Source organism: Panthera onca, chromosome A3 (genome assembly GCF_046562875.1).
Source record: "Panthera onca isolate mPanOnc1 chromosome A3, mPanOnc1 haplotype 2, whole genome shotgun sequence".
Lineage (NCBI taxonomy): Eukaryota > Metazoa > Chordata > Mammalia > Carnivora > Felidae > Panthera > Panthera onca.
Genome location: NC_138341.1, coordinates 37,349,837 through 37,377,628, shown reverse-complemented (window position 1 = coordinate 37,377,628; position 27,792 = coordinate 37,349,837). Strand labels below are relative to the sequence as shown.

At 41.7% G+C, this 27,792-nt stretch overlaps 2 protein-coding genes across 5 annotated transcripts in view; both read right to left on the bottom strand.

Moving 5' to 3' along the window:
* TMEM87B (transmembrane protein 87B) overlaps positions 1-11,010 on the bottom strand; it is a 50,440-nt gene extending 39,430 nt beyond the window's left edge. For 2 of the 3 annotated variants that reach the window (XM_081795229.1, XM_081795231.1), the window contains exons 1-3: positions 10,616-11,009; positions 6,953-7,013; positions 1,946-2,037 (exon numbers count right to left, since the gene is read on the bottom strand). In XM_081795229.1, coding sequence (XP_081651355.1) covers positions 1,946-2,037; positions 6,953-7,013; positions 10,616-10,810 — 348 coding nt within the window. In that variant the 5' untranslated portion in view covers positions 10,811-11,009. Of the gene's footprint in view, positions 1-1,945; positions 2,038-6,952; positions 7,014-10,615 lie in introns of all 3 variants that reach the window. The other variant, XM_081795230.1, reaches the window with a different exon arrangement.
* A 1,429-nt stretch (positions 11,011-12,439) lies between these two features.
* The window catches only part of MERTK (MER proto-oncogene, tyrosine kinase), a 127,822-nt gene continuing 112,469 nt past the window's right edge, over positions 12,440-27,792 (bottom strand). The window contains exon 19 of one of the 2 annotated variants that reach the window (XM_078444730.2): positions 12,440-12,611. In XM_078444730.2, coding sequence (XP_078300856.2) covers positions 12,578-12,611 — 34 coding nt within the window. In that variant the 3' untranslated portion in view covers positions 12,440-12,577. Of the gene's footprint in view, positions 12,612-24,498; positions 25,555-27,792 lie in introns of those variants that run through there. The other variant, XM_078444729.2, reaches the window with a different exon arrangement.

Sequence of the window (27,792 nt, the reverse complement as noted above, 5' to 3'; positions counted from 1 at the left end):
AGGTGACTGACTGACAGGCAAGACGAGGAAAAGAACAGGCTCATCTTCATGGAAGAATGTTAACAAAGCAGAAGGAAATATGGAATTAGAAAATCACCACTAGGGGCGCCTGGGTGGCTCAGTCGGTTAAGCGTCCGACTTCAGCCCAGGTCACGATCTCGCGGTCGGTCCGTGAGTTCGAGCCCCGCGTCAGGCTCTGGGCTGATGGCTCAGAGCCTGGAGCCTGCTTCCAATTCTGTGTCTCCCTCTCTGTCCCTCCCCCATTCATGCACTGTCTCTCTCTGTCCCAAAAATAAATAAACGTCAAAAAAAAAAAAAAAAAATTAAAAAAAAAAAAAAAGAGAAAATCACCACTAAGCAATTATCAGAGCAATAGCTGATTCATCAGGCAAGAGTCAAAGGATGTTCAGACAAGAACTGATGAAAAATCAGGATATTCACACACAAGTACAAAAGTACTTCTTCACAAGTTATTGTGAACAACAAAGAGAACAGTTGTTAACTCTACAGTGGAGAAACCTGGCAGAAATGTCCTTAACCAACAGATCAAAAGTTATCATTACCAAAAATGGGACAAACCCGAATTCTTTGGTACTCCTGCCAAAAATATAACCAGAATCTAATCAAGAGGAAACATCAGAAGTGCTGGAACTGAGGGACATTTTATAAAAATAAGTGGCTTGTATACTTCAAATATATCAGTGTCACATCGTGAAAGACAAAAAACAAAAACAAAAACAAAACAGAACACTGTAGAAATGCACTGTGACCCTAGATTGGATCTTGTACCAGGAAAAAAAAAATACAACAACAAACTGCCAAAAAGGATGTTTTGGGAACACTGGCAAAACTTTAATAAGATCTGTTTGTTAGATAATAATTTTGTATCAATGTTAAATTCCCTCAATTTTATCACTGCACTGTGCAAGCTAAGTGAACACCTTTGTTCTTAGGAAACACACTGAAGTATTTAATTTTTTTTTTAACATTTATTTATTTTTGAGAGACAGAGAGAGGCAGAGCATGAGCAGGGGAGGGGGAGAGAGAGAGAGAGAGAGAGATACAGAATCTGAAGCAGGCTCCAGGCTCTGAGCTGTCATTACAGAGCGTGACACGGGCTCAAACTCACGAACTGCGAGACCACGACCTGAGCTGAAGTCAGACGCTCAACCAACTGAGCCACCCAGGCATCCCAGGACACACTGAAGTATTTAGTATGTAGGGGTGAAATAACAGGGAATAAAGTCACAAAGGCAATATTTGAGGACAATGGCACCTTTCACCGCAAATGGAAAGACAATACAGATAAAAGTATGGAAATGCACACGATTCATGCTAGGAGCACACAAACAACAGAGAAGCCGTGAAGGAAATGACTGTGAGCAACCATCAGGAGACCTGTCACAGGAGAACACCTTGCTGAGCCCAGTGGACCCTGAAGGGGAAGAAGAAACCCAGTGGGGCCTCTTTCCTCTTCTTACACCCTCCCCCTTCTTTCCTTGGCAGGGGTGGGTGGTGGGGGGGGTCTCCTTTCCCCTCACCTCTTTGGGAGATCTACTTCTACTCACTAAAGCTACCTGACTTCACTAAAGTTCTAGGTGTCCTGTCACTAATTTTTTGAATGAAGTAAAACTTTCACATTTCTTTCTTAAACTGTGTTGATTTTTATTTGTATGTGACCCACAACATCTTTATCTACAGTTCCTACATGACTGATTTAAATATTTACTAACATTTCTCTCAGGACAAAAAGGAAACTTCTCAGAAGGTATATACTTTGATGAAAATTAAAACATTTCTTGCCTAAGTCCCAAAATAAATCTGTGGCACTTTTAAAACTACAATCCACATTTCTGGCCTCCTCACCTGATGAGCTAATAAATCTTTATACTCATAATTTTTCCTTCATACCTTTACGTACCTTAAAAATTTGCATTTTACTTACCTCCAGCTTAGAATATTCATTCTGACAGGTATGATACTTCAAATACCACTCGATGGTAAACTTCACAGGCCCAGAACAACTGAATGACTTAACTGTTTAGAAAAAAGAAAGTCTTATTGTACAACAATCCTATATGTACTCCTATGTAAGCTTTCAGGTTTCAAGAATGCAACTTAAAATAGGTTACTATAATGAAACAATGAATAAAATAGTACCTAATTTCTCCCCAAAATCACTGCAAAATGAGATAAGTTCATTAAATTAAATTATTATAGTTAACCAAATACTATTCATTTAATCTGTACGTTAAATCCAGCATTAAAATCAACTGAGTAACGGAATATGCTAAGTCACTGCTCACCGCACTCAACTCTTCTCTTCACTAACTTATTCATTCAAAAAATACTGAGTGAGCACCCCTTGTGTGCCAGAAAGAGACATAATGGTAAACGAAAACAACCCCTGTCCTTGATATTAGAGGTATTGGCCAGGGGAGGGATAACAGTGAAATAGGCACCTTAGACAGAATAAGGGGCTGAGAACAGGGAGTCAGAGGAGCCCTGAGCAGGGCACCTAGCATAGTCTAGGAGGGCATAAAGAAGGGGTGCTGACATGCTTACTGGTGGAGGAGACCTCTAATGTGAGAGCAGGAGTTAGCTAGGTGATGAGGAGGGTAGAGACAGTATATGCAAATGCTCAGGGCAGGGTATGTGAGAGCATGAGTATGAGTATGACACCTGAAAATAGTTTGCTATGGTCAGAACACAGACTGGGGAAAGAGGGAAGAGCTGAAGCTGGAGTAGAGTGCTGGAGAAAAGTCATAAGGGGTACTATGCTTTGCTAAGGAGTTTTCCTTTATTTTGAATGTTACAAAGTGACACCAAATATTTCAGGTAGGAGGGTAACGTGATTAGACGGACTGAAAAGGATTAAGTCTAGAATTAGGAAGAGCTCTTTTGGGAGTGTCATCACAACATGGCAGCTGGCTTCCCACAGAATAGGTCATCAGAGAGAAAGAGCAAAGAAGAAGCCACAGTATCTTTTATGACCTGGTTTCAGAAGTGATATGCCATTAGCTCTATCATATTTCTTGGTTAGACCAACCTTGATACAATATGGTAGGGGACTACATAAGGACATGAATACCAGGAGGCTGGGATCACTGCGAACCAGAAGGGAACCACTGGTAACCGGAAGGAATCCAAACCGAGCCCCGAGACTGCAGTTCAAGAAGCTGAGGCTGGTAGAATTTCTGGGGGAGAATACTCAAGAGCTGGAACCTGCACAGAGAGAGAGTAAAAGAAATCTGGAAAGAGATACTACTGAGCCTGCCTGCATGGCAGCCAGCCCATGCATAGAAAGAAGCCCAATCATTCTCAGAGGTCATACAGGGCTGGTAACTGTTTGAGTTTCCACTAGCAAGAGTGGAGGGGCCTCATTAAATATACCAAGCATTCAGGAGAAATGTAGCAGGGTCACATCTTAGAAGTGGTGCTAAGTTGGCCCTACAGTTAAAGCTACTCCAGATCCATCCTGAAAGAAATTAAACACAAAACTGGAAAAGATCAAACTCACCCAAAAGAAACTCAGCTGTCTGCCAGAACAAAGTCAAAGGAATACAACTATATAATACAATTACAGCACTTAAAAAGCTAACATTCATGATATCCACCATCCAACCAAAACCCTAGACAGAAAAAGAAAAAAACTAACTCATAATCATGATAGATTAGTCATTATGATAAAAATGGAAGGGAAAAAGATGATTAGCAGAGAAGAATATTAAAGCTGTTATAAATATTTTCCATATGCTGAAAGATGTAAAGGAAAATATGAAAATATTGAGAAAGAAGATATTAAAAAACAAACTTCTAGAGATTAATAAAATTACAATATCCAAGTAAGAAGTTCACTTTATGAGACTAACAGGAGATTAAATACTGGAGAAGAAAAGATCACTGAATTTGAAGACAAAGCAATAGAAAGATTCAAAATGAAGCACAGAAAGAGACTGAAAAAAAATTAACAAGGCCTCAGTGATCCGTGAGACAATATCGAGCAGTCTAACATATATGCAAATTGAACCCCAGAGAGGGAGGACAGGGAAGTGGGGACAGAGTATCTAAATCCATAATCCAATGTAAAAGATGAGATTTTTTTCAGTGTGGATATCCAGTTGTTCCAGCATCATTTATTGAAAAGACTATTCTCTCTCTAAAGAATTATCTTGGCATCTTTGTTGAGAAGCAACTGACCTCATAAATGTGGGTTTATTTCTGGGCTCTCTGATCTTTTTTTAAAAAATTTTTTAATATTTATTTATTTTTGAAAGAGAGAGACAAAGCATGAGTGGAAGAGGGGCAGAGAGAGACAGAATCTGAAGCAGGCTCCAGGCTTTGAGGGGTCAGCACAGAGCCTGACATGGGGCTCAAACCCATGTGCCATGAGAACATAATCTGAGCAGAAGTCGGACGCCTAACCCACTGAGCCACCCAGGCACCCCTCTGATATGTTTCATTGTTCTATGTATCTATCCTTATGCTAGTACCACACTGCTACAGTTACTGAAGCTTTACGTAGGTTTTGAAATAAAATAGTAAAAGTCTTCCAACTGTGTTCTTTTTCTAAAATTGCTTTGGCTATTCTAGGTTCTTTGCACTTGCATATAAATTTTAGATACAGCTAGTCAATTTCTACATAAAAGTCAGCTTGGATTTTGATTGAAATTAGCTGAATTTATAGACCAATCTGGGAAAACAGACAGTATAACGGTAGCTACAGAGTTTTCATAGATGTCTTTACCAGCTTAAGGAAGTTCCTTCTATTTCTAGTTTTCTAAGAGTTTTTATCATGAATGGGTGTTGAATTTTTTCAAATATTTTTCTGTACATATTGAGATGACTATATAGCATATTTCTTTTATTCTGTGTAGGGGGTGAATAACATTGAGAGATTTTCAGCAGCAATTCCACAAGACTACCTCTTGAATGGGCTACCAAAAGAGTGGTCGCCTAAAGGAAAGTCAGATGTCTCATCTACCAAACGGCAGGGACACATATCCAAGGGACTAATTCTTAGATTTTTGCAGGCATTAAAATTGGTTCTGTGAGAACACAGAGCCTCATTCTCACTCCTTCATTACAACACCAATTTAGATGTATAATCTGGAATGTCCAATTACTGCTTCAAATGAACAGTAACTGTAAAGTGGTTGTGTAATGATTAACTCTCTCCCTTCAGCATGTCTTCCTGGATACCCAAAGGTGATGAAAGCTGCTTGATGAGCATGGCACCAGAATGAAGGCTCAGATAGATACTACGTCTACATCTATCAGCCACATGTCCCACCTACAGTCACAGCTCAAGAAGACCTCTCTCTCAGGGCTCCTGGGTGGCTCAGTCAGGTAAGCGTCTGACTTCGGCTCAGGTCACGATCTCACCCTTCCTGAGTTCGAGCCTTATGTCAGGCTTTGTGCTGACAGCTCAGAGCCTGAAGCCTGCTTCAGACCTGCGTCTCCCTCTTTTTCTGCCCCTCCCCTGCTCATACTCTATCTCTCTTTCTCTCTCTCAAAAATAAACATTAAAAAAAAAAAAGAAGACCTCTCTCTCATCGGTGCTACTAGACACTGTCTGCTTTACTTAACTAAACCCTCACATATATATTTTTTATGCTTTTACTGTTAACTGTCTTCTGCCTCATTCTTTCTTTAGATATATTAATACAACTGTCTTGAGTGTGGTCTACTCTTAGCTGATCTCAGGTATTAGGTATGATTTTTTAAAATCAGATTATGTGTTTCACTGGTCCATATCACTTTTCCCCCCCATGTAATTTTTTTTTTTGTCTGCAACAGTCTCCTAAGTCTTACTTGTCTAGCCACTGAAATCTGAATTCAAATTCACTAAAGTAGTTAGATGCCAATTTTTTTCCCCTCACCCACCGTGGACTTCAATTTCCTCTTACCAAGTTGTTATCACCACTGATGATATCAATGAACTGCTTTGAACCACCTCTGCTGTCTAGCTGATGGCTGGACATACAGCAGAATCACCCAACAAATGACCTGAGCATACTGTGATAGAGAAAAGGGACATGGCTTTGGATCCCCAGGAAGCCAATTTGCTTTACCCAACAAAAAACTACTCCTTATGCCAAAACTTTAACCTTGGCAGCTAATTTACCTAGTCAAGTTACTGGAAACACTAAGAGGAGTTAGACCACAGTAAATATGATCTGCTATAAATTCATCAAAAATACTGAAAACCTTGGGTGGCTCAGTTGGTTAAGTGTCTGACTTCGGTTCAAGACATAATCTCAGGGTTCGTGAGTTTGAGCCCCTCATCGGGCTTGCTGCTGTCAGCTGAAAGCCCGCTTTGGACCCTCTGTCTCCTTCTCTCTTTGCCCCTCTCAAAATAAAACACTAAAAAAAAAAAATCTATAAAAATTAAAAAAAAATATTTTGAAAACCTCAAGATCTATGAGAACCTGGTAGTTCTCACACATCGGCATTTACATAGAGAACATAGTCCCTAACAAATAAGTTCACTTTCATAAGCTCTAAAATCCTAATTAAAATGTTAGTATGTAGTAATTTCTACTGTATTCTATGATGATGGATATATTTATAAAAATTTCAGGGGCATAAAGGCTTTACCACAATCACGACATTTCATATACTCATAAAAGGAATTTATCTAGTTTTAAAAGCTGGGATTCAGAGTCAAATTTCACAGAAGCCTACTTTATTACACATTAATTATAATTTTTAAAGATCAATTCACATTACATTTTTTGAGACAGGATCAGAGAAATCTATTCTTGAAAATAACCAAGTCTTCACTGAAACAAAAGAAACCCTGAAAATTTTAGAACCACTTAAAAACAAGTATTTAGCCTAGTTTAAAATATATATTAGTTTTAGTAACATATCAGTTTCTGTTATATTACACGAGGTTATTCATTTATAATGTACTGTTATATTAATATTATTAGTTTATTGTACTTACCAGAAAACCTGATTTCTGTAGAGTTAAACACAGTTTTCCTAAATATCAAAGGTCCTGATTTCTAAAATGAAAACACAAGGAAATACAGAATAATCTAGTTAAAATTTTTTTCTCTATTCAGGAGTACAGTTTTACCCTGGAGAATATACAGTTCTAACTCTCGCACTCCTGTGACCAGAGTGATTTTTTAAAAATAATTTTTAAGTAATTTTTAAAAAATTAAAATAATTTTAAAAATCTGGTCATATCACCCACTTGCTTAAAATCCTGTTCCATGTATCTAACTCTCTACTAGGCTCCGGAATGCCCCTGCCTCTAGCATCTCAGCGGGGACCAGCATCGCACAGAGGGTCAGGGCTGCTGCCTGCACCATCGCTGCCACTCGGACAGGGGTCCTACCTGTGCATCTGCAGTTGCTCTCGCGATACTGGTATGAATGTACTTTTGATAAAACAACCATCCTTCTCCCTAACTGTGTACTTACAACAGACCGATTCTTACTGCCACTTACAGGTCCCTGCATAGTCAAAGTCCTGCCCACCTGTGTTAGCACCTTTCTCTCAGTGCTTCAAAAGCAGGATACTCCTTCCTGCCCTCAGGAACCTGAAAATTGACTGAAAAAACCCTTCCCTGTCACTTTCCTCATCTTGTTAGTGACTTCTTACCCTTCTCAGCCCAGTTCAAGAGTCCCTTCCTCAGGAAGTCTTCCTTGACGCTCCACACCAGGCCAGGCCTTCCCTTCCATGGTCTCTAGGACCCATCCTTCACAACCCTTGCCACAACTAAAACGAAATAATCTATCACTTGGTTATTTAATGAATGCCCTCACCAAGAATAAAAACGCTGTGAGAAGGGATTGTGTTCAATGAACAAGTGGTTAGGAACGAAAGAAAAAGGCTGATGACAGACAGCTCTTTCTTGATAGCCTCCCACCCCAACACAGTTTCAACAACAAAACCCCCAGCCCGGACCCCTCCTCTGAGCTCCGGATCCACCTACCCAACTGCCTCAAGGTCATGTCCACGAGGATGTTCAACAGACATTCCACACTAACCTGTCCTAAACCAGATACGGTCCTCTCTGCTCCTCGCCAACTCTTCCTACACTGCCCGTGTTGGCTGCAGGTGATGCCATCTTCAGTCACCTCAGCCTTGGCTCCTTCCAGTCTCTCACCTCCATTGCCCAATCCCCAAAGCACGCCTACTTGATCTCACAAACACTTCCCAAATGTAGCTCTTCCTCTCCATCCCTGCCACCACTGCTCCAATTCAGGCTCTCAACATCTTCTGCCTACAGTTCTGCAATAGCTGGTATTTCTGCCCCAGATCTGAGCCTGTAATTCATCCTGATATAGCAGCCGCAGTGATTGGTACTTATGTCTAAAATCCTTAATGGCTCTCCCTCATTCACACCCAAAATTTGTTCCTGGTGGCCTATTCCAACCTTTAAATGGGGTTTCTGTGAATCAGCAGGACCCTTTCGAAAAAAGTTTTGAATTAGTTGACATGATGAAAAGATGGATTCTGGCTTCACATGTCAAAAAAGGAGACCTGGCAATTCTGTGCCTACACTGCCATATAATATCCACCTGCTGGAGCCGAATGGTAGCTGCCCTCTTCAGAAGAAGCATGTAATCTATAGTCCACCGCTGTCCCCAGCATCCCCTCCAGTCCTAAATCTAGCTCACTGCACTAAATATCACTGGCCTCAGACCCTGCAGGTCCTGGAGTCTAGACCCCTAGCCATAGGCCCAGGGCCAAGCAAGCTCTGGAAGGTTTATGGTGGCCTGAGTCACTCTAACACTCCTACCAGAGCCTCACTCAGCAGAAATATTAAGAATTTCCTGCATCACTGCTGCTCTACTCCCTCCTTCTTCCTCACTGAGGTAACATCTACTCATCTTTTAAGACCCAGCCAGGCACCAACTCTAGGAAGCGGGATTAGGTGACTCCCTCAGTGCTCCAGCAATATCCTAAGAATGCTGCCTTGTAGGTAATCACTATTCATGAATCTGCTGTTCCTACCACTGTGTGAGCTTCTTGAGAGAAGGGACTGTTGTCTAAAATTCATCTTTGCAACAGCAGTGGCCAGCCAGTCTAATACCAAAGGTGCTCAAACTATTTGTTGACCTTTACAATCAAAAGAAGCACTGCTTGAGACATCTGCAGTACAGATTAATGAAAGGCTTGCTCTCCTTTCTTGTGCTGAAGGACAAGTTCCAACAACTTGAAATGGGGGGAAAAATCAGCCTACTCCCTGCAAAGCAGGGCTTCACAGACTGCTCCACACCATGTGGAGCATGTGGGATCCAAGGAAAAAATTACCTTCCTCATTCAGGAAGCAAAGTCATTCTTTCTGCAGGCCCTTTGGAGTTGCACTGTTTAAAGTATAGTTGGCAAAGATCTTTACAGATACGGTCAAGGAGTTGAACAATCTGTGCACAGCTCATTCACTTCCAATATTGTCTACTCTTAGTCTCTGTGATACTGTCACTCATTCACCAGAGAAGCAGCATGAACCCATGCGTGTAGCTCTTGGACTTTTCTGTTTACTGTCCAGAGAAATTCAGTAATAGAGATGCACACACTATTATCACTGGTGCATATAATGAAGGACCCTGGAAGAAATGGTAGCACTGGGTCTTAAAAACTGAGAAAGAGACCAACTTTCCTTCCTGTATAGTTTCTATGCTGTAGGAAGTATTTGCAGCCTCTGGTACTAAATGTTTCTGGTTGAGTAAATCAAAATATAAGTTTTGCCTTTAGAACTTAGACATCATTTCAATGCATATGGAAAATAATCATCTCAAAACAGAGCTGGGTGAGTCATCTGACTCCAGAAAAGCAGGAGATAAGGCCTCTCTTCCTGATTTCCTGCCCCTCTTTAGCAAAATTTTCCAAAATGCTACTCTTGCCTCGCTCCTACATCATCTCATGCAACTACCAGATGCCAAGTTCTCAAATATCCTGCCCTGGAAAGGAAGTTTCCACACACTCATGCCTCCAGCCTAGCCTTTCAAACGCTCCTTAATCACACATCCCACCCCATCTCCACACACACATTCCCCGAACTCTGACTGACAGGAGCCCTCGAGAAATTCAGGAACCGCAGAAGAGGGAAAGAGGGGTGGGGTAGCTCTCGCATTTAAAGAAGAAAACGAAAGCGGCGCACACACACTTTTTAAATTTGTGCTGAGAGCGAAGCCTGGGAAAGTCCTTCCTGTGGCCTCACGGGTGTGGCCCTCTGGCTGCACCCGGCCCGAGGTGGGGTCAAAAGGCAAAGATGCCGGCAGGAGTGCCAAGGAATCGGGGGGGGGGGCTCGGGTCTGAATAAACGGCGACCTGATCTAACCAGAGCGCGTCAGAGCACAGCCAGGACTTAGGGAAAGGCGATCCGCAGGAACAGCAGCAGCGCACAGAAGGGAGAACGGACCCCGTGCACTAGCTTCACTGAGCTTCCCCACAGCCCAAGTCCAGCCGGAGGAGGGAGGTCTCCACGCCCGTTAACAGACGAAAGGCTCAGGGGGCGTATCAGGGACCCGGAGCAGGCCCAGCAAAGACCAGATGAACAAGTCCAGGGCCGGGAACCGGGGTCTGAAGGAGTCCCGGCGAGGACCCTGAGGGCCCGAGACGCGCCACGCCTCTGTCTCGACATTCCACTTACGTCGCTGATCGTCGCTGCCCAGAGCCCGAGCTCGGGGACGGCGACCACAGCCGCCGGGGCCCAGCACAGGAGGCAGAGGGCGACGCGAAGCAGCGGGGTCCCGGCAAAGAGGCGGCGGCCGGGCGGGACCCGGGCTCCGAAGCGGCAGGCGGCGGCCATCTTGACACGGAAGCCGCACCTGGCGCTCCTGGACATCCGCCACGCCCCGGGTCCGCACCTGGTGCGGCTCCGCCCCCGGGAGGCGGGTTCGGGTCGTGTGGTGTGGCTCCGACAGGGAGGTGGAGACGGGGTTTAGGCTTGGGCGGGGAGGCGCGGTTCGGACCCGGGAAGCAGAGCCCAGGAGTGGAGCTAGAAGGAGACAGAGCGCGGCAAGGGGGGGTAGGGGGTGGGAGGGGTGGGAGGGGTGGGCGGGCCAGAGCGTGGAGGCGAGCTTCAGGGCCCGACCGGAGTCGGGAGGCGGGGTCGGGAGAAGAGCTGAGGGGCGGGACTATTGGGGGGGGCGGGGCGCGCGGGAGGAGATATGGGGGGGCGGGGCTTGGGCCGGGCCGGAGTGTGGAGGCGGGGCCGGGAGAACAGGCGGGGCGTGGGCGGGACCATATTGGGGGCGGGACCGGCCCGGGGTGAAAGGTCAAGTTCCAGACTTCACTATGGCTGCGGTCTGATGCTTAATGGAGAATATGGGATGGAGTTTCGTGCTGAAGTTTTCTGCTCCTTGTGTTTCAGTTTCTTGTATCCTATGCACGTGCCCCTATCCCAGTCCTCACAGCTCAAGGGAAACAAACTGTTCTCTTAATTCATGGAAAGTGGTCTGGAAAGTACTTTGAAGTCAGGGTCAATTGAACCCAAGGCATTGTGTTGTAAGCATAACTTGGTAGCACAGTAGTAATTTTCAGACAAATACAGCCGCCTGATTACTTAAACCTAAAAGGACTTAAATTTGTCTTACTGTGTACTTTACCTAGCATTTTCGCCTTTGAAAGCTTGCTGTCAGAGAGAACTACTTTATTATCAAATGTAAATAATGTCTAGAGGGAGAATACAATCCTCGATTAATACTGTTCTAATGTAAAATAGGACTGATTTACAGTCAAGAGGTTCTGTTTGCCTTATCAGTCACCCTCATTCACCCTAGTCACTTATTCAGCCAATCATTATTGAGGGTCTAGTCTAGAGAGGTTTGAGTTGAGAGTCTTGTGTATTTATAAATATGAAGATTGAGGGGCGCCTGGGTGGCTCAGTTGGTTAAGCATCTGGTTTCGGCTCAGGTCATGATCTCGCGGTCCGTGAGTTCGAGCCCCACCTCCGGCTCAGAGCCTGGAGCCTGTTTCAGATTCTGTGTGTTTCTCTGACCCTCCCCCGTTCATCCTCTGTCTCTCTGTCTCAAAAATAAATAAACATTTAAAAAAAAATGATAAATGTGAAGATTGAATGTATGATAGTTCCTTTTCACAAGAATCTTGTGATTATATATCATGTTTTTATTGTGTCAAATTTTTATTGTTTACTAATGCTTTGTATAGACAGACCCCTTGTTATACAACCATCAAAATTCAAGGGCCCTAAGAAATAGGTTCCTAGAACACTTAGCCAATCCTCACCAGTAGGTGGCACTAGCATTTTGAAGATATTTTACATAAAAATCATGGCTTTGTAATCCTGAGTTTTTAGCGTCCAATTGATGATGCTATAGATACCTCTAATTTAAATCATTAGAACCTTAATTCAGGCAACATATATTATGTACCTTAGTGCTAGGTATTGTACATTTGTACAGATTGCTGGCAATTGACTTAGCAAGGATTTTACATTATTAAAGAACAAGTCCTTTTGTCATTTAGATTTTGTGGCTATTCTATTAAAACCTAGTTTCCAAGGCAGATTAGAACTACTGTCATTGACTTGAGCAAATCAAGCAGCACTGGTATCTCCTACATCCAAGGCATTACCTGGTCAGGGATAAGATCAGTACGGCATAGTCTCTGTCATCACTGTGAGGCTGTAAAAAAGATGTGCACATGTAAAAAGCCAATAATACAAGGCAGAATGGGTAAAGCCTCGAACTGTGGATATCAAAGGTGTACAGGGGTAAGTTGGTTATTTTTTTCAAGAGTCCTTATCTTTTAGCGATTTCCTTCATATGAGTTTGCCCAGAAGCAGACCCTGAGATAAAAATTTGAGTAGTAGTTCATTTGGGAGGTGCAGCACCAGCAGGGGAGTGTTATGGGCTGAATTTTTCATCCAAATTTCATATGCTAAAGTCTTAACCCCAATACCTCAGAACGTGACTGTCTTTGGAGATAGGGCCTTTAAAGAGGTAATTAAGGTAAAAATGAGGTTGTATAGGTGGGCCCTACTACAGTATGATTGGTGTCCTTATAAGAAGAGGAGATTAGGACACACACACACACACACACACGCACACACACACACAGACCATGTGAAGACACAGGGAGAAGACAGCCATCTATAAGCCCAGAAGAGAGGGGCGCCTGGGTGGCTCATGAGTGTCTGACTTCGGCTCAGGTCATGATCTCTCAGTTTGTGAGTTTGAGCCCCGTGTCAGAACCCCCTGTCGGAGCCCCGTGTCGGGCTCTGTGATGACAGTGCGGAGCCTGGAGCCAGCTTCAGATTCTGTCTCCCTCTCTCTGCCCCTTCCCCGCTCATGCTCTGTCTCTGTCTCTCAAAAATGAATAAACATTAAAAAAAATTTTTTTATAAGCCCAGAAGAGAGATTCAGAAGAAACTAACCCTGCTGACATCTTGAACTCTGACACCTTGATGTCAGACTTCTAGCTTCTAGAATCATGAGAAAATACATTATGTTAAGTCACCCAGTCTGTGGTACTTCGTTATGGCAGCCCTGGAAAACTGATACAGGGAGTGAGCAAATCTGCCAGGGAGGGGATATAGTTAATAAATGGGGCATTATCACATCAGCTACTGCCGTGGGCAAAGGGAACACAGTCCCATTGAGAAACTTGGGAGAAAGATGTGAAGCACAAGCCTCAGAATCACCTCACACAAGGGATGAAGGAGCTGAGATATTTACATATTTACACCTGTTAGTCTTTGGTTAGGGTCTGCCCCTGGGAGGGCACCAAAGAGACTGTAGTTCCAGGCTGCTGTGAGCGGGGCACAGTAGTTTTCTCCACTTTTGAGGAAAGCCTTTAAGCAAAGAGATGCTAGAGTCAGTTCAGGCACACTGAAGTGAAAAGATAGGAGGAATATGAGGAGGGCACTGACAGGGATCCCTGCAGAAATTCACCCTGAAATACTAACATCAGTGTACATGATGTCTGGGATTTGCTTTAAAATAATACAAGAGGGAGAGAAATGAGTGGGGATACAGATAAAATAAGATTGGCCACGAGTAGACCATTTCCTAAAACGTGGAGATGATGCATGACCCTCCTGCCTACTTTGGTGTAAGTTTAAAATTTTCCATAACAAAACATTTTGTAAAAGGTACATTAGAGACCTCTGCTAGCTAGAGCAGTAGGGACCGAATTTACATTCCTGCCTAAAACAACAACAACAAACAGACCAGATATGTGAAACAACAGTTTTCAAGACTCTGGACATCAGGCAATGGACAATTATTCCTAAGGAAAAAAAAAGAAAGGTGGGCCCTATGATTGGTTCGGCTTACTAGCTTAAGAAAGTTTCCAGGCCACAATACAGGGAGGAGAAACTAAAGCAGAGCCTGGCAGATTCTCAAGAGTTTAGAAGACTCAGCTAGGAGTCCAGTGTGAGTAAGGCAGTTAGTTGGTAGGACTGAATATGGTGAGGAGACAGCTGTACAATGAGGGAATCTTGAGATCCAGAGAAGGTCCTCCTCAAATCTTCAGCAGAGAACTGCTCTACACATGAAGAAACTGCCTGAGGCCAAGGAAAGATTCACCAAAAAGAATAAGAAGGAACAGTATTAGAAAGGGCTGGGAAAAGCGCCCGTCCTGATCAGCTAACCTCGGAAATTTTATAATTTACAGGGCAATTGTCTAGAGTACTCAAAAGTTTTTTGCCCCAATGGTGGGGCGTAATTAGCCCTAGATTAAACATGGTTCTTCAGCCCAATTAACAAATCGTAAAAGCAAGACCCAAAAGGTTAGTTTCCAAGTAACTGTATCCTAGAACAAAGCTCAAGGATTATTTATAGGTATATAAAAATCTCCAGCACCCTAGAAGGTCAAATCACAATGTCTGTCATCCAACTAAATTCTTGGCAAAGAATTAGGAAAATATAAGGTGTAAGGAGGAGAAAAAAAATCAATTGAAACTGACCTAGAACTGACACATATGTCAGAATGAGCAGAAAAGGATATTAAAAGTCATTGTAACTTAATTCCATATGTTCAAAAGTTAAGTAGAGACATGGAAAATAGAAAAAAGACCAAATTAAGTTTCTAGCAATGCAAAATACAGCATGTGAGACAAAAAAAAAATAGACTGGGTGGGATTAATGGCATATTGACTACTGCAGAAGGGAATATTAGTGAACTCGAAGACACAGGAATAAAAATGAATCAAAATCTCAGAAAAGAAAAAGAATGAAAAATAGACTGGGTGGGATTAATGGCATATTGACTACTGCAGAAGGGAATATTAGTGAACTCAAAGACACAGGAATAAAAATGAATCAAAATCTCAGAAAAGAAAAGAATGAAAATCTCAGAAAAGAAAAAGAATGAAAAAATGAAAATTAAACATCAGTAAGCAGTGAGCATCAGTGAGTAGTCAAGTGGCCCAATATATGTGCGATTGGAATCCCAAAAGAAGGGAGAGTCAGAAAAAATTTTTGAATAAATAATGGCTGAAGTTTTCTCAAACTTGGTAAGAACTATAAACTCACAGATCCAAGAAGATCAATTAAGGCCAAACGAAAGAAATCCAAAGATGACACCAAAGCATATCATAAGCAAATTGCATACAATCAGCAATAAAAAAAAAAAATCTTAAAAGCAGAAAAAAAGGACATGTTAAATACAAAAAACAAAGTGATAAGAATGACACAAATTTCTTGTAGAAACAATAAAAACAAAAAGAATGGAGAAACATTTTTAAAAGAATTGAAAGAAAAAAAATCTTTTAATCTAGACGTCAGTACTCAGCAGAAATATCTTTCAAAAACAAGAGGAATAGTCATTTTCAGGTTTAAAAAGCTGTAGAAATTCATCATGAGAAGACCAACCTGGGAAAAAATGTCTAGAAGATGATTCCAGATAGAATACTGGATTCACACAAAGGAATAAAGAGCAGTGGAAATGGTAACAACATGTAAATATGTAAGATCTTTTCGTATTATTGGAATATCTTTAACAGTTATTTTACTATTTAAACAAATATAATAATATCACCTTGGATTTATCACATGTGTGAAATAAAATCCATGCAGTAATAGCATAAAGTCCAGGAAGGGAGAAATGGAAATATATTATTGTATGGGTTTTACACTATATTAATAAAAATTTTTTTAATGTTTATTTATTTTTGAGAGAGACAGAGAGAGCATTAGCAGGGGAGGGGGAGGGGTAGAGACAGAGGGAGATACAGAATCTGAAGCAGGCTCCAGGCTCTGAGCTGTCAGCACAGAACCTGACGTGGGGCTCAAAATCACAAACTATGAGATCATGACCTGACCCAAGTCGGTCGCTTAACTGACTGAGCCACCCAGTGCCCCTATACTATATTTTAAATGATATATCACTTGAACAGAGACTGTGATAAATTATGCATATAATTACCAATCTTAAAATAATTACTAGAAGAATAAAAACAGTTATAGCTAATAAATCATGATGGGAGGTAAAATGGAATCATAAAAAATGTTTGATTATTCCAAAAGAAGGCAGAAAGAGTAGAAAAAGGGAACAAAGAACAGGTAGGACAAATACAAAACAAATTGCAAGATGGCTGATTGAAACTCTACCATATCAATAATCATATTAGATGTTAATGGTCTAATTATTTTAATTAAAAGACAGTGATGTCAGATTGGTTGAAAAAAATGCAACTATATGCTGCCTATAAGAGAGGCACCTTAAATATAAAAACACAAATAGGTTAAAACTGAAAAGAATGAAAAATTATAAGATATTCCAGGAAAGCTGGAATGACTATATTAACATCAGGCAAAGTAGATTTCACAGCAGAACATATTATGAGGGATATAATGAAGGTAATTTCATAATAATAAAGGGGTCACTTCACTGGAAAGACACAACGATTCTACATACTTATGCACCTAATAACAGAGTTTAAGATGAGTGAAGGAAAAACTAGTTGGAAATCTATAAAAATCCATAATTATAGTCATCCCAAAAAGAAACCCTGAATCCATTAGCAGTCACTTTTTGTTTCCTCCTCCCCCAGCTCCTGGGAAACATTAATCTACTTTCTGTCTCTATGGATTTGCCAATTCTGGATATTTTACATAAATGGAATCACACAATATGTGGTTCTTTGTAATTAGCTTCTTTCACTTAGCATATTTTCAGAGTTAATCCACACTGCATCATGTATCAGTATACTATGGCTGAATAACATTCCATGGTATAGATATCCCACATTTTGTTTATCCATTCATCATACACTGATGAACATTTAGGTTGTTTCCACCTTTTGGCTATCATGAATAGCACTACTATGAATATTTATGTATAAGTTTTTGTGTGAACATGTTTTCAATTCTCTTGGGTATACACCTAGGAATGCAATTCATGGGTTATATGGTAAATCTATGTTTTAACTCTTTGAGGCACTGCCAAACTATTTTTTAAAGCAGCCGTACTATTTTGTAATCTCATCAGCAATGTTTGAGGGTTCCAATTTCTCCACATCCTTACCAACACTTGTTATTATCTTTCTTTTAGATTATAGCCATTCTAGTGGCTGCGAGGTGGTATGTCACTGTTGTTGTTTTTAAAGATTTTATTTGTAAGTAATCTCTATACCCAATGTGGAGTTTGAACTCACAACCCTGAGATCAAGAATCACATGCTCCACCAAGAGGGCTAGCCAGGCACCCCTCACTGTGGTTTTGATTTGCATTTCCATGACTAAAGATGTTGAATATCTTTTCATGTGCTCATTAGGAAAAATATATATTCAAATCCTTTGCCCCTTTAAAACGTGTTTTCTTTCCCTTTTAAAAGTTAGAATTTTTTTTTATTGTTGAGTTGTAAGAATTGTTTCTATTTCTAGATACAAGGCCCTTTTTTATCCAGCATAATGATCTCTGTCTTTTCAATCAGAATATATAATCCATTCACATTTAGTGAAATCCTTATCACTGGCTAAACAAGAAACATTGTGAATGCAGGGCACACTTATAAATTTCCTGAACTTGGAATATATTCTCCAAGCTGCACACAAATCAATAAACAAAAGGTGGAGGCTTTAATGGCTCAAGATGTTCAAGTACAACACTGACCAAAGGCTGGCTTATTACTAAGCCATGCTGACTCAGAGGTGATCTCTTAAAAGCCAGTCTTAAAAATGAAAACAAGAATAATGTTTAAAAAGTAAATAAGCAGAGACATCAGTGGTAAAACACTGCAGGAGAAATACAGTCTACAGGATTAATTCAGGCAAGCCACTAAAAAAAAACAAAAACAAAAACAAATAAGAAAACAAACAGGGACACCTGGTTGGCTCAGTTGGAGGAACATGTGACTTTTGATCTTAGGGTTGTGGGTTTGAGCCCCACACTGGGTGCAGAGATTAAACAAATAAAACATTAAAAAAAAAAAAAAAGAAAACAGTGATGACAATCACTTCTGGAAGGAGGGACAAATTAGAATCTATAGTTGCTATAGTATATGATCTGAAATAGCCAGTTTCAATAAAAAATATGTGAAACATGAAAATAAACAATAAAGTTAGCTCATACATAGGAAAAAAAAAAAGTAGTCAATAGAGGTCTACCTCTTTAGGTCTCCCTAAAGAGACCCAGACAAAAAATTTAGCAGACACTTTATTATTTTAAAAAGTGTCAATTTATATAAAACTCAAAATCAAATAGAGAATATGAACAAAGAAATACAAGTTATTAAAAGAACCAAATGGCACTTCCGGAGCTAAAAGTAGAATTACTGAGGGGTGCCTCACTGGCCTAGTCTATAGAGCATGTGACTTTTGATCTCAGAGTCATTGTGAGTTCGAGCCCCACGTTGGGGGTAGGGTTTACTTCAAAAATTTATATTTTTAAATTTGATTTATGTATTTATATTTATATTTATATTTATATTTATATTTATATTTATATTTATTTATATTTATATATATTTATATATTTAACCCAGGGGCACCTGGGTGGTTCTGTTGGTTAAGACTCTGACTTCAGCTCAGGTCATGATCTCATGGTTTGTGAGTTCAAACCCCACATCAGGTACCGTGCTTATAGCTCAGAGCCTGGAGCCTGTTTCAGATTCTGTGTCTCTCTCTCTCTCTCTCTCTCTCTCTCTCTCTCTCTCTCTCTCTGTCTCTCTCTCTCTCTCCCTGCCCCTCCCCTGCTCACACTCTGTTTCTGTCTCTCTCAAAAAAATAAACATTTAAAAATAAAATAAAATAAAAAGTACAGTTACTGAGATGAAAACTCTCTAGAAGGACTCAACAGCAGATGTGAGCTGGCAGAAGAGAGAATCAGCAAATTTGAAGATAGATCATTAGAGACAGTCTAATCTGAAGTACAGGAAGAAAAAGATTTAGAGAACTACAAAATTATGTCACAAGAAATTATTTTCTATCTTTGGGGAAACAATGTTAAAAAAGGCCATAGGACTCATGGCATTAGAGAAGCAGCGTACGTTCCCTTGAACTGCTCAGACCATTTGTGGTATAATGGAATTTTGGTTTTCAAACTCCAATGGATGGCCCTTTAATTTTAAGTTTTATGGGGCAGGGCCTTAGAGCCTGCTTCCAGGGAAAGCCCTTGCTCTCTAGTTCTTAGGTTTGTTAGAGCCCAAACAACATCTGCAGGCTTGGCTTCAACAAAATGTGCAAGTCAGAGCATTCTGAAGAATATTCTTTAAAAGAAAGTATTCATTTGAAGCCATGCGTTCCCTCCTCTGGACTGTTATCAAGACAGCAAGGCTGTTCCTTGCAAATCCCAATGTCCAGAAAAGAGCCTTCTTCTCAGTGAATATCAGTAAATGGATGAATTTATTATATGCGTCCTCACCGGACACTTGTTTGAGAACACAGTCTTGGTTAGAATTTATGATTATGCAGTTTCAATAAATCCACTAATTAATTTAAGATGCTTGTACCCTTGAGGTAGGAAGGGTTAATATATAGAACTCTCAAGTTGGTCTTTCAAGTATCTATACATGGAATCCCATTTCAATAGAAGATATTGTACATGAAAATATTCTGAAGTAGTGGTCTTGGGGTTACAGCATCTAGAAATAATCATTACATTTAAATAAAATTAATTTAAGCAATTAAGACATGCTTAAGTTAAATAGATGATGGGCAGTTTCACTTCTGTTCTGGGAGCTTTAAAAGAGAGAAGATAAAACCTACATATAGAAACACTGGGCATTACTGAAATGTTTGTTAACGAAAACAAAACTTCCCGTTTTCCCACTTGTCATCCAAGGTAACTAAATGTCTTTAGAGAAGTTAAGTTGCTGTCATAGCTGGTTTACTTTTGGGCCAATTATTTTCCCATTGACTCAGCAGAAGTTCCTACTTGTTTTTGCCATTGACCAGAAGTCACAAAGGTCTTAACTTTCATGAATCAGGATTAGTCTGGCCACAGTCATTCTGATTTGCAAGATAAGAGACTGTGGTTTGGCTCGTTTCCTGAGCAGGAACTTCTGCTTGGTCTGGAGTCACAGAGGCAGAGGAAGAGTCTCTCCATCCCCGGAGGGCACTTGGACCCACCCCAGGTCCCCAAATCTTGTCCATAAGGCCACTACTGCTTGCCATACTCATATATGGGGAGGGATGAGCACCGAGGCTCACAAGTAACCAAACTCCAGGATGAGATGGACAGAAGAGGAACCTCTGGGCATCAGGATGTAGAGAGTTGCCTTTGAGCCCAAGAGCCACTTGAGGTGAGGGATGATGGCCAATTTCCTTCACTCTGCCAACTTCCGCAACTGTGTGCATCCCTGGCGATGATGAAATTATTTTATTTTTGAGCTAGTTTGTGTTATTTTGGAAGGAGTTGATAACATAATCAGGGAAAAGATTTCTAGTATGACAAATGGTGAGTTTGTACTGCATAAAAAATGAAATTGGGAGAAGCTTCTAATTGGGGAAATCCTCTAGTAAGTATAAAGTTCTTTCAAAGACCTTGCTCTCTCCCCTTCCTACATAACCACCTAGGGGGTTGCAGAGAAGGTACTCCTATCTTTACTCTCCAGGAGAGCCAAGTGACCTGCCCAGACTGTTCAAGGAGTGCTCACTCATAGTTTCCTTCCAGCCTTTGCCATTGGCTGCATGGCCCAGCTCATGAGGTTTTTTTTTTTTTTTTTTTTTTTAATTTTGAGAGAGAGCGAAAGTACGAGAAGAGCAGGGGCAGAGAGAGACAGAATCTGAAGCAGGCTCTAGGCTCTGAGCTGTCAGCAAAGAGCCCAACATGGGGCTCAAACTTGTGAACCGTGAGATCATGACCTGGGCTGAAGTCGGACGCTTAACTGACTGAGCCACCCGAGTGCTCCTCAGCTCATGAGGTTCTGATCTTCACTTCTCTCTACTCAGAAAACAAACAAGAAAGCAAAACAAAACAAAACAAAACAAAAAAACCAGGAAAAGGTAAAAGGGAAGGAAAGGATAGAAAGGAAGAGAAGGGAAAGGAAGGGAAGGAAAGGAAGAAGGGGTGGAGGAGGAAGGCAAGAAAAACCCTCACAAGGCAGAGCTAGTCCCAACCTGTAGGTCACGAGTATTTCTGGTATTTGTTTATTTGTCTTGCCCTCTTGACCTCCCCAGCCCTGTCCCAGCTGGCTGAAGACAATGACCCAATTTGTTTCTGTTTTCTCTCCCCCTCTTTGGCCCATCAAGAGCCACTTTACAAAAGTAATTTGAGTTTATAAAAAAGGGAATTTAAAAGGCTATTTTCAGTTCATGCTCAGGAGACCGTACAAGAGTTTCCTAATGATTGGGTCCTCTGAGAGTTAGTTCTTTCAGAACTTTGAAACATTCGAATGTGGCTAAGAAGAACCACTGTGTTTCCAAAGTTCTCAGTGAGGAGACTGAAATGCCTGAATAATGGTAGTTTCATTCCCCTCATGGGAAGAGGAAGCTGAGATGGGAGGGTGATGCCCATCACATCCCATTTAATCAAGGACCTGGTGCACTGTTGTGGGTTGGATGAAGTGAGTTTCTCTGCTGTGTTTGTTGATGTCTCAAGAAAAGCCAGAAGTCACAGCTTGCTCACTTCTCTGCGCTATTCTGTAGTAGAACTGGTCCAGGCTTCTCGGCCTTTCTCAAGCCACGTGGCCTATACCGAGCAAACTGGACAGGATTTGGAGGGCTGTGCAATTCAATGAGCTATTTATTATATATTTGTTTACACTGTACCATTAAAGTTAGAAATATAAAACACTAAGTATATTAATTTAGATATTTCATATTAAATTTATATGAAACTTCCAAGTAACAGTTTTTCAGTTTGCTTATTTATCTTACAGATGTGGACATAACCTTTATACATTGAAGTTTTAATTTTTTTAAGTTCTTGATCAGTTCCTGATCAAGAACTTAATGATGAACCATTCACATTCTTTTAATATATTTTTTTTAACGTTTATTTATTTTTGAGACAGAGAGAGACAGAGCATGAACGGGGGAGGGTCAGAGAGAGGGAGACACAGAATCTGAAACAGGCTCCAGGTTCTGAGCTGTCAGCACAGAGCCCGACATGGGGCTCGAACTCACGGACCGCGAGATCATGACCTGAGCCGAAGTCGGACGCATAACCGACTGAGCCACCCAGGCTCCCCTCTTTTAATTTTTTTTAAGTTTATTTATTTTTGAGAGACAGAGAGAGAGAGAGAGATACACAGAGAGTGCGAGCGGGGGAGGGGCAGGGAGAGAGAGAGAGAGAGAGGAGGAGACACAGAATCTGAAGCAGGCTCCAGGCTCTGTGCTGATAGCACAGAACCTGACATGGGTCTCGAACTCATGAGCTGCAAGATCATGACCTGAGCCGAAGTCTGATGCTTAACCAAATGAGCCACCCAGGCACCTCCCTTCACATTGTTGATGGTCACCATCAATAAGAAACTTCGTTTGCACAAGTAGGTCATAAAAATTTTTTATTGATTTTTTTAAATAACCATTCCAAAATTTCTAACAATAGAAATTATCTTTATAGGCTCTAACAGCCTTTTTTTTTTTTCTTTTTGCTCTTTCGCTGATAAAATGTGATGCTGGCATTTTCTGTAACAATGCAGATCCTTTTCAAACCCTCAGAACTTTCTTGTATAGAACATTGCACAGTAACAGTGAAGCTGGCTCCTGTTGGAGACTGCAGCTCCTGGGTTGGCAGCTGGGACAAGGACCCAGGCTGGGCACAGGGCAGCCTGTGCTAAGCCTCACAGGCTGCGGTGGCTTGGGGCGCCTGCTCACAAGTGGGGAGCAACAGGCCTGAGGGACCAGTGCTCACACTGCATCAGTCTACTGCCTTCACCAGCAGAGGGAGTTAGGTTCTCTGTGCCTCAGCCTGCCCATCTGGAAAATGGGGATAATAGCAGTACCTACCAGCCGGGGTTGTTTTCAGGATTAAATGAGTCCTATGTGTGGCCACAGAGTAAGCGCTACCTGCGTGTTTATTAGCTAAAACGAAAAGGTCGAGAGCCTCCGAAACAAACCCCCAAATCATGTGCAGAGCCAGCCAGAATCAGATTAGAGTTCTGAAATCCCAGCTCTACCCCTCTCTAGATGTGGGCCATAGCGCGTCACTCAATGTTTCCAGCTTCGGTTTCCTGGTCCATACATGACAATGGCATTGCTATGTACGGTAATGATATCCAGATTAAATAGGGCAGTTCATTGGGGCGCCTGGGTGGCTCGGTCGGTTATGTGTCCGACTTCGGCTCAGGTCATGATCTCACGGTCCGTGAGTTCGAGCCCCGCGTCGGGCTCTGTGCTGACAGCTCAGAGCCTGGAGCCTGTTTCTGATTCTGTGTCTCCCTCTCTCTCTGCCCCTCCCCTGTTCATGCTCTGTCTCTCTCTGTCTCAAAAATAAATAAACGTTAAAAATAAATAAATAAATAAATAGGGCAGTTCACATAAAGTGCTTGAAACACAGCAAGTGCTCGACCAACAACCGCTGTCATGACATAGCAGAGCCAGGCTGTGAACTCAGAGATACTGAGTTCTAAGCCTGTTCCTTGCCCACTGCCCGGGTCCACCTCCCGTAAGTTGTGACTCCCAAACGGAAAAGTGTTTTACCTGTCAGACTCTCTTCCATAAGTTATTTTTAATCTTTCCACTCAGATTGTAGTTGTCAACCCTTTAGTATATTTTGTTTTTCTTTTTAAGTTTTTTTTTTAATGTTTTTATTTATTTTTGAGACAGAGAGAGACAGAACATGAGCAGGGGAGGGGCAGAGAGAGGGGGAGACACAGAATCTGAAGCAGGCTCCAGGCTCTGAGCTGTCAGCACAGAGCCTGATGCGGGGCTCAAACTCACGGAGTGTGAGATCATGACCTGAGCTGAAGTCGGACGCTTAACCGACTGAGCCACCCAGGCACCCCAGTATATTTTGTTTTTCATCCTTGGACTCTGGAGTGGTTTTTCCACATCTTTCCAGAACAATGCCAAGATGGGTCAAAGCAATTGCATCGAGGACCAGCCATTAAGGGAATTTCTCTGCAGAGGCATGGAGGCCACTGGTCGGTGACCACTGTCTTTCAAGTAAGTACAACACACCCTTCCTCATTCAAATTTTATTAGGAAATCACATCAAAGAATTACTCAGTTATAAAACTTTAAACATTAAATAAATCATTCTTATCAAATAGATGATTCATGTAAGAATATCAGATTTTTCATAAGACCAGAAGCAAAGCCAAATACAGCATTCCATTTTACAAATATTTTTACACTTAATAGTCATGAAAAAGAAAAGAACTTGAAAAAAACAACACTGACTCTGTGCAAATGTTAACATCAAGGAACAGCGCTAGAGATGAGGCTGTTAAAGCTTAAATCTTTGATCTGCAAGGTAAGCACATGAAATAAGTCATCTTTTATTAAAATAGACCTTTGTCTCTTTCCATCATATACATATAAATGTTTTTTCTCTTTAAATAAATATATATTATGTATTTTTAATGATGACTTACATTCACCTGGTGCTTTGGGGCCATGGCATTGGATTGGTAAGGAAGACAAATTCTAAAAACATGGAGCGTACAGAGATCCTCCTAAAGCAGAAGAATTTCCTTGAGTTGGGAATGTCTCTCAGGTTTCCTCATATGAGGACTTCTGAGTCTTCTGAGGAGTCGTCGGCAAATAAAAGTCCATCTGGCGATGGGCTCCCCAAGAGCAAGGGGCTGGAATGGGACCAGGAGACTCCATTTTTTACAAGTTTGTCCTCTGGTAAAACACAGTCCTTTTCCGCCGTCCCTGATGCCGGGGCGGCAGAAGCCAAATCTCCCCACTCCTCACTGCCCCCATTCAGGATGTACCTTTCTTCCTGAGGCTTGCTGTCATGAACTTCTGCTGTGACCACACTGACAGCAGCGCTGGGAGTACAAGAGCCAATGATAGAGTCAAGATCAATGTTCATGTCTAGCTGAGCAAGCGCGGGGCCCTCTCCAGGGTCCTCACAGCTCTCAAGAAACTGTGTGTTGATGTAAATGACATCAGCTTTGTCCTGAACTTCAGGCAAACTCTCCAAGAGTTTTTCTAGCTGCAGCCTCAGCACAGAAAAGGTCGGTCGGTCCAAGGGCTCAGCTCTCCAGCAAGAATGCATTATTTCATACCTACAAGTACAGAAGAGTGAGTTGTTTCCTGACCCAGCACCCACAGCGCTTAGGACAATCCACACAGTGTTTTCACCTATTCTTTGGTTTTGTCACATCTTAATCCACACGAATTCCACTTTTGGGAAATCACTGAGGTTTTCCTTGTGGCATAGTATTTGTTCAATGTTTATAAATATTCCATGGGTATGTAATAAGTGATTCTCTGGCTCCAGGAATACAGGACATTCATGGCAATTATATCGAACTTTGCAACGCAGGAGTATTTCAGGTCTTTCCTTCACTCTAGAGGTTGGCAAACTATATGGCCCATGGGCCAAGTCCAGCCCACTGTCTGCTTTGTAAATAAGGTTTTACGGGAACACAGCTACCTTTATTTATTTACATATTGTCTATAGCTGCTTCTGCTACAGTGGCAGAGTTGTGTAGTTGCTACAAAAACCATATGGCCTGCAAAACTGAATGTATTTATTTGGCACTTTACAGAAAGAGCGTGCTGACCCCAGTTCCATACCATCAGATTGGGTTTGTAACCAGGAGGACTGAGTTAGAAGGGCCCTGGGGCAAGGGCTAAAGAGGCCAGGGAGTGAGGGAGGGGGAAGGTGAAGGATGTGTGCCTCACGGGGCTCAGGGTTGTGTATCACTATATTTAGTCTTCTCGACAGCCCTGTCATTGTTGCTTTGCAATAAAAATGAGAGTGGACTCAGGGATGTTACAGATGCCATGGCTCTGTGGGCAGCAGGGGCAGTATGGGGACCAGCCTCCAGCTGGACAACTCCTATTCCCAGGTGCTCATGACCCCTCTGTTGTGTTCTGTACAGACAACTCTCTGGTTTTTTCATTTCCAGTGTCTGATATAACTAAGAATTACAGTGGAGGGACATTTACATGAGCACAACAAAACAAAGAGATGACTGAATGAGGAACCACTGGCCGGAGACGAAGAGGGAGTTATACCATTATCTCATTTTGATTCTTTCCTGTTTTGAGAAATTCATATTCACGTCACTAGATAAGAAAACAACCCAAATTTAAATCATCTGACACACGTAGTTGATGAGATGTTGTGAACATAAATATGTAATTCCCAGGGTGCCTGGGTGGCTCAGTTGGTTAAGCATCTGACTTCGGCTCAGGTCATGATCTCTTGGCTCATAGGTTCAAGCCCCACGTCGGGCTCTATGCTGACAGCTCAGAGCCTGGAGCCTGCTTCAGATTCTGTGTCTCCTTCTGTCTCTGCCCCTCCCCTGCTTGTGTTCTCTCTCTCTCAAAAATAAATAAACACTGGGGCACCTGGGTGGCTCAGTCGATTAAGTGTCCGACTTAAGCTCAGGCCATGATCTCTCGGCTCATAGGTTCAGGCCCCACGTTGGGGTCTGTGCTGACGCCTCGGAGCCCGGAACCTGCTTTGGATTCTGTGTCTCCCTCTCTCTCTCTCTCTCTGCCCCTCCCCCACTGGCGCTCTGTCTCTCTCTTTCTCTCTCAAAAATAACCATTCAAAATTAAAAACAAAATCAACATTAAAAAAATAAAAAAATGCAATTCCCATATTTACACTGAACACATAATATAGATCCTTTGACTAATTCTGCTGGCTTGTGGTACTTCACAGACACGTCCAGATCTCATTTATGTAGGCATATAACATCATCTTTCATTTGTTTGCTTTTTCAGCCTCCATCAAGGGCCGGCTCTGAACACAGAACAGTAAGGTCACAGCAGGGGCACATTCCTCTGATAATCCCAATCCTCACTTGGATCCTCAGGCTGAGTGAGGAGTGCTTTATACTCTCCCTGTTTTACCTTCAGTAGATGGTCACTTAGACAAGGCAAACAGTTTTTGTTTCCACTTTTGAGGTTTTTATGGTATAAATCAATTTGCACGACTTCCTTTTTTCCCCCCACAAAGCCTGGATTGTTGACACTCTGAGATGAGCTTGGAGGAATTCTGTCCATGGAGACATACTCTCCTTTCCATTACTTCACCAAGGCGCTGTGTTAATTTATTTTCATTTATTCCAGGTCTTAGGAGAAAGCATTTCAATAATCTATCATTTTTTCATGTGGCAAAGTAACAATGTCACTTTGAAACTTATTATTATTATTGTTATTACTTTCAGTACTTTGTGAAATACCTAAAAATAGGGCTATGGCTTTTACAGTCATGTGAGCATGTATATGGTCTAAGCTGCTCCCCTAAAAGGGCAACGCTGTATGAGTGGACCAAGGAAAGGAGC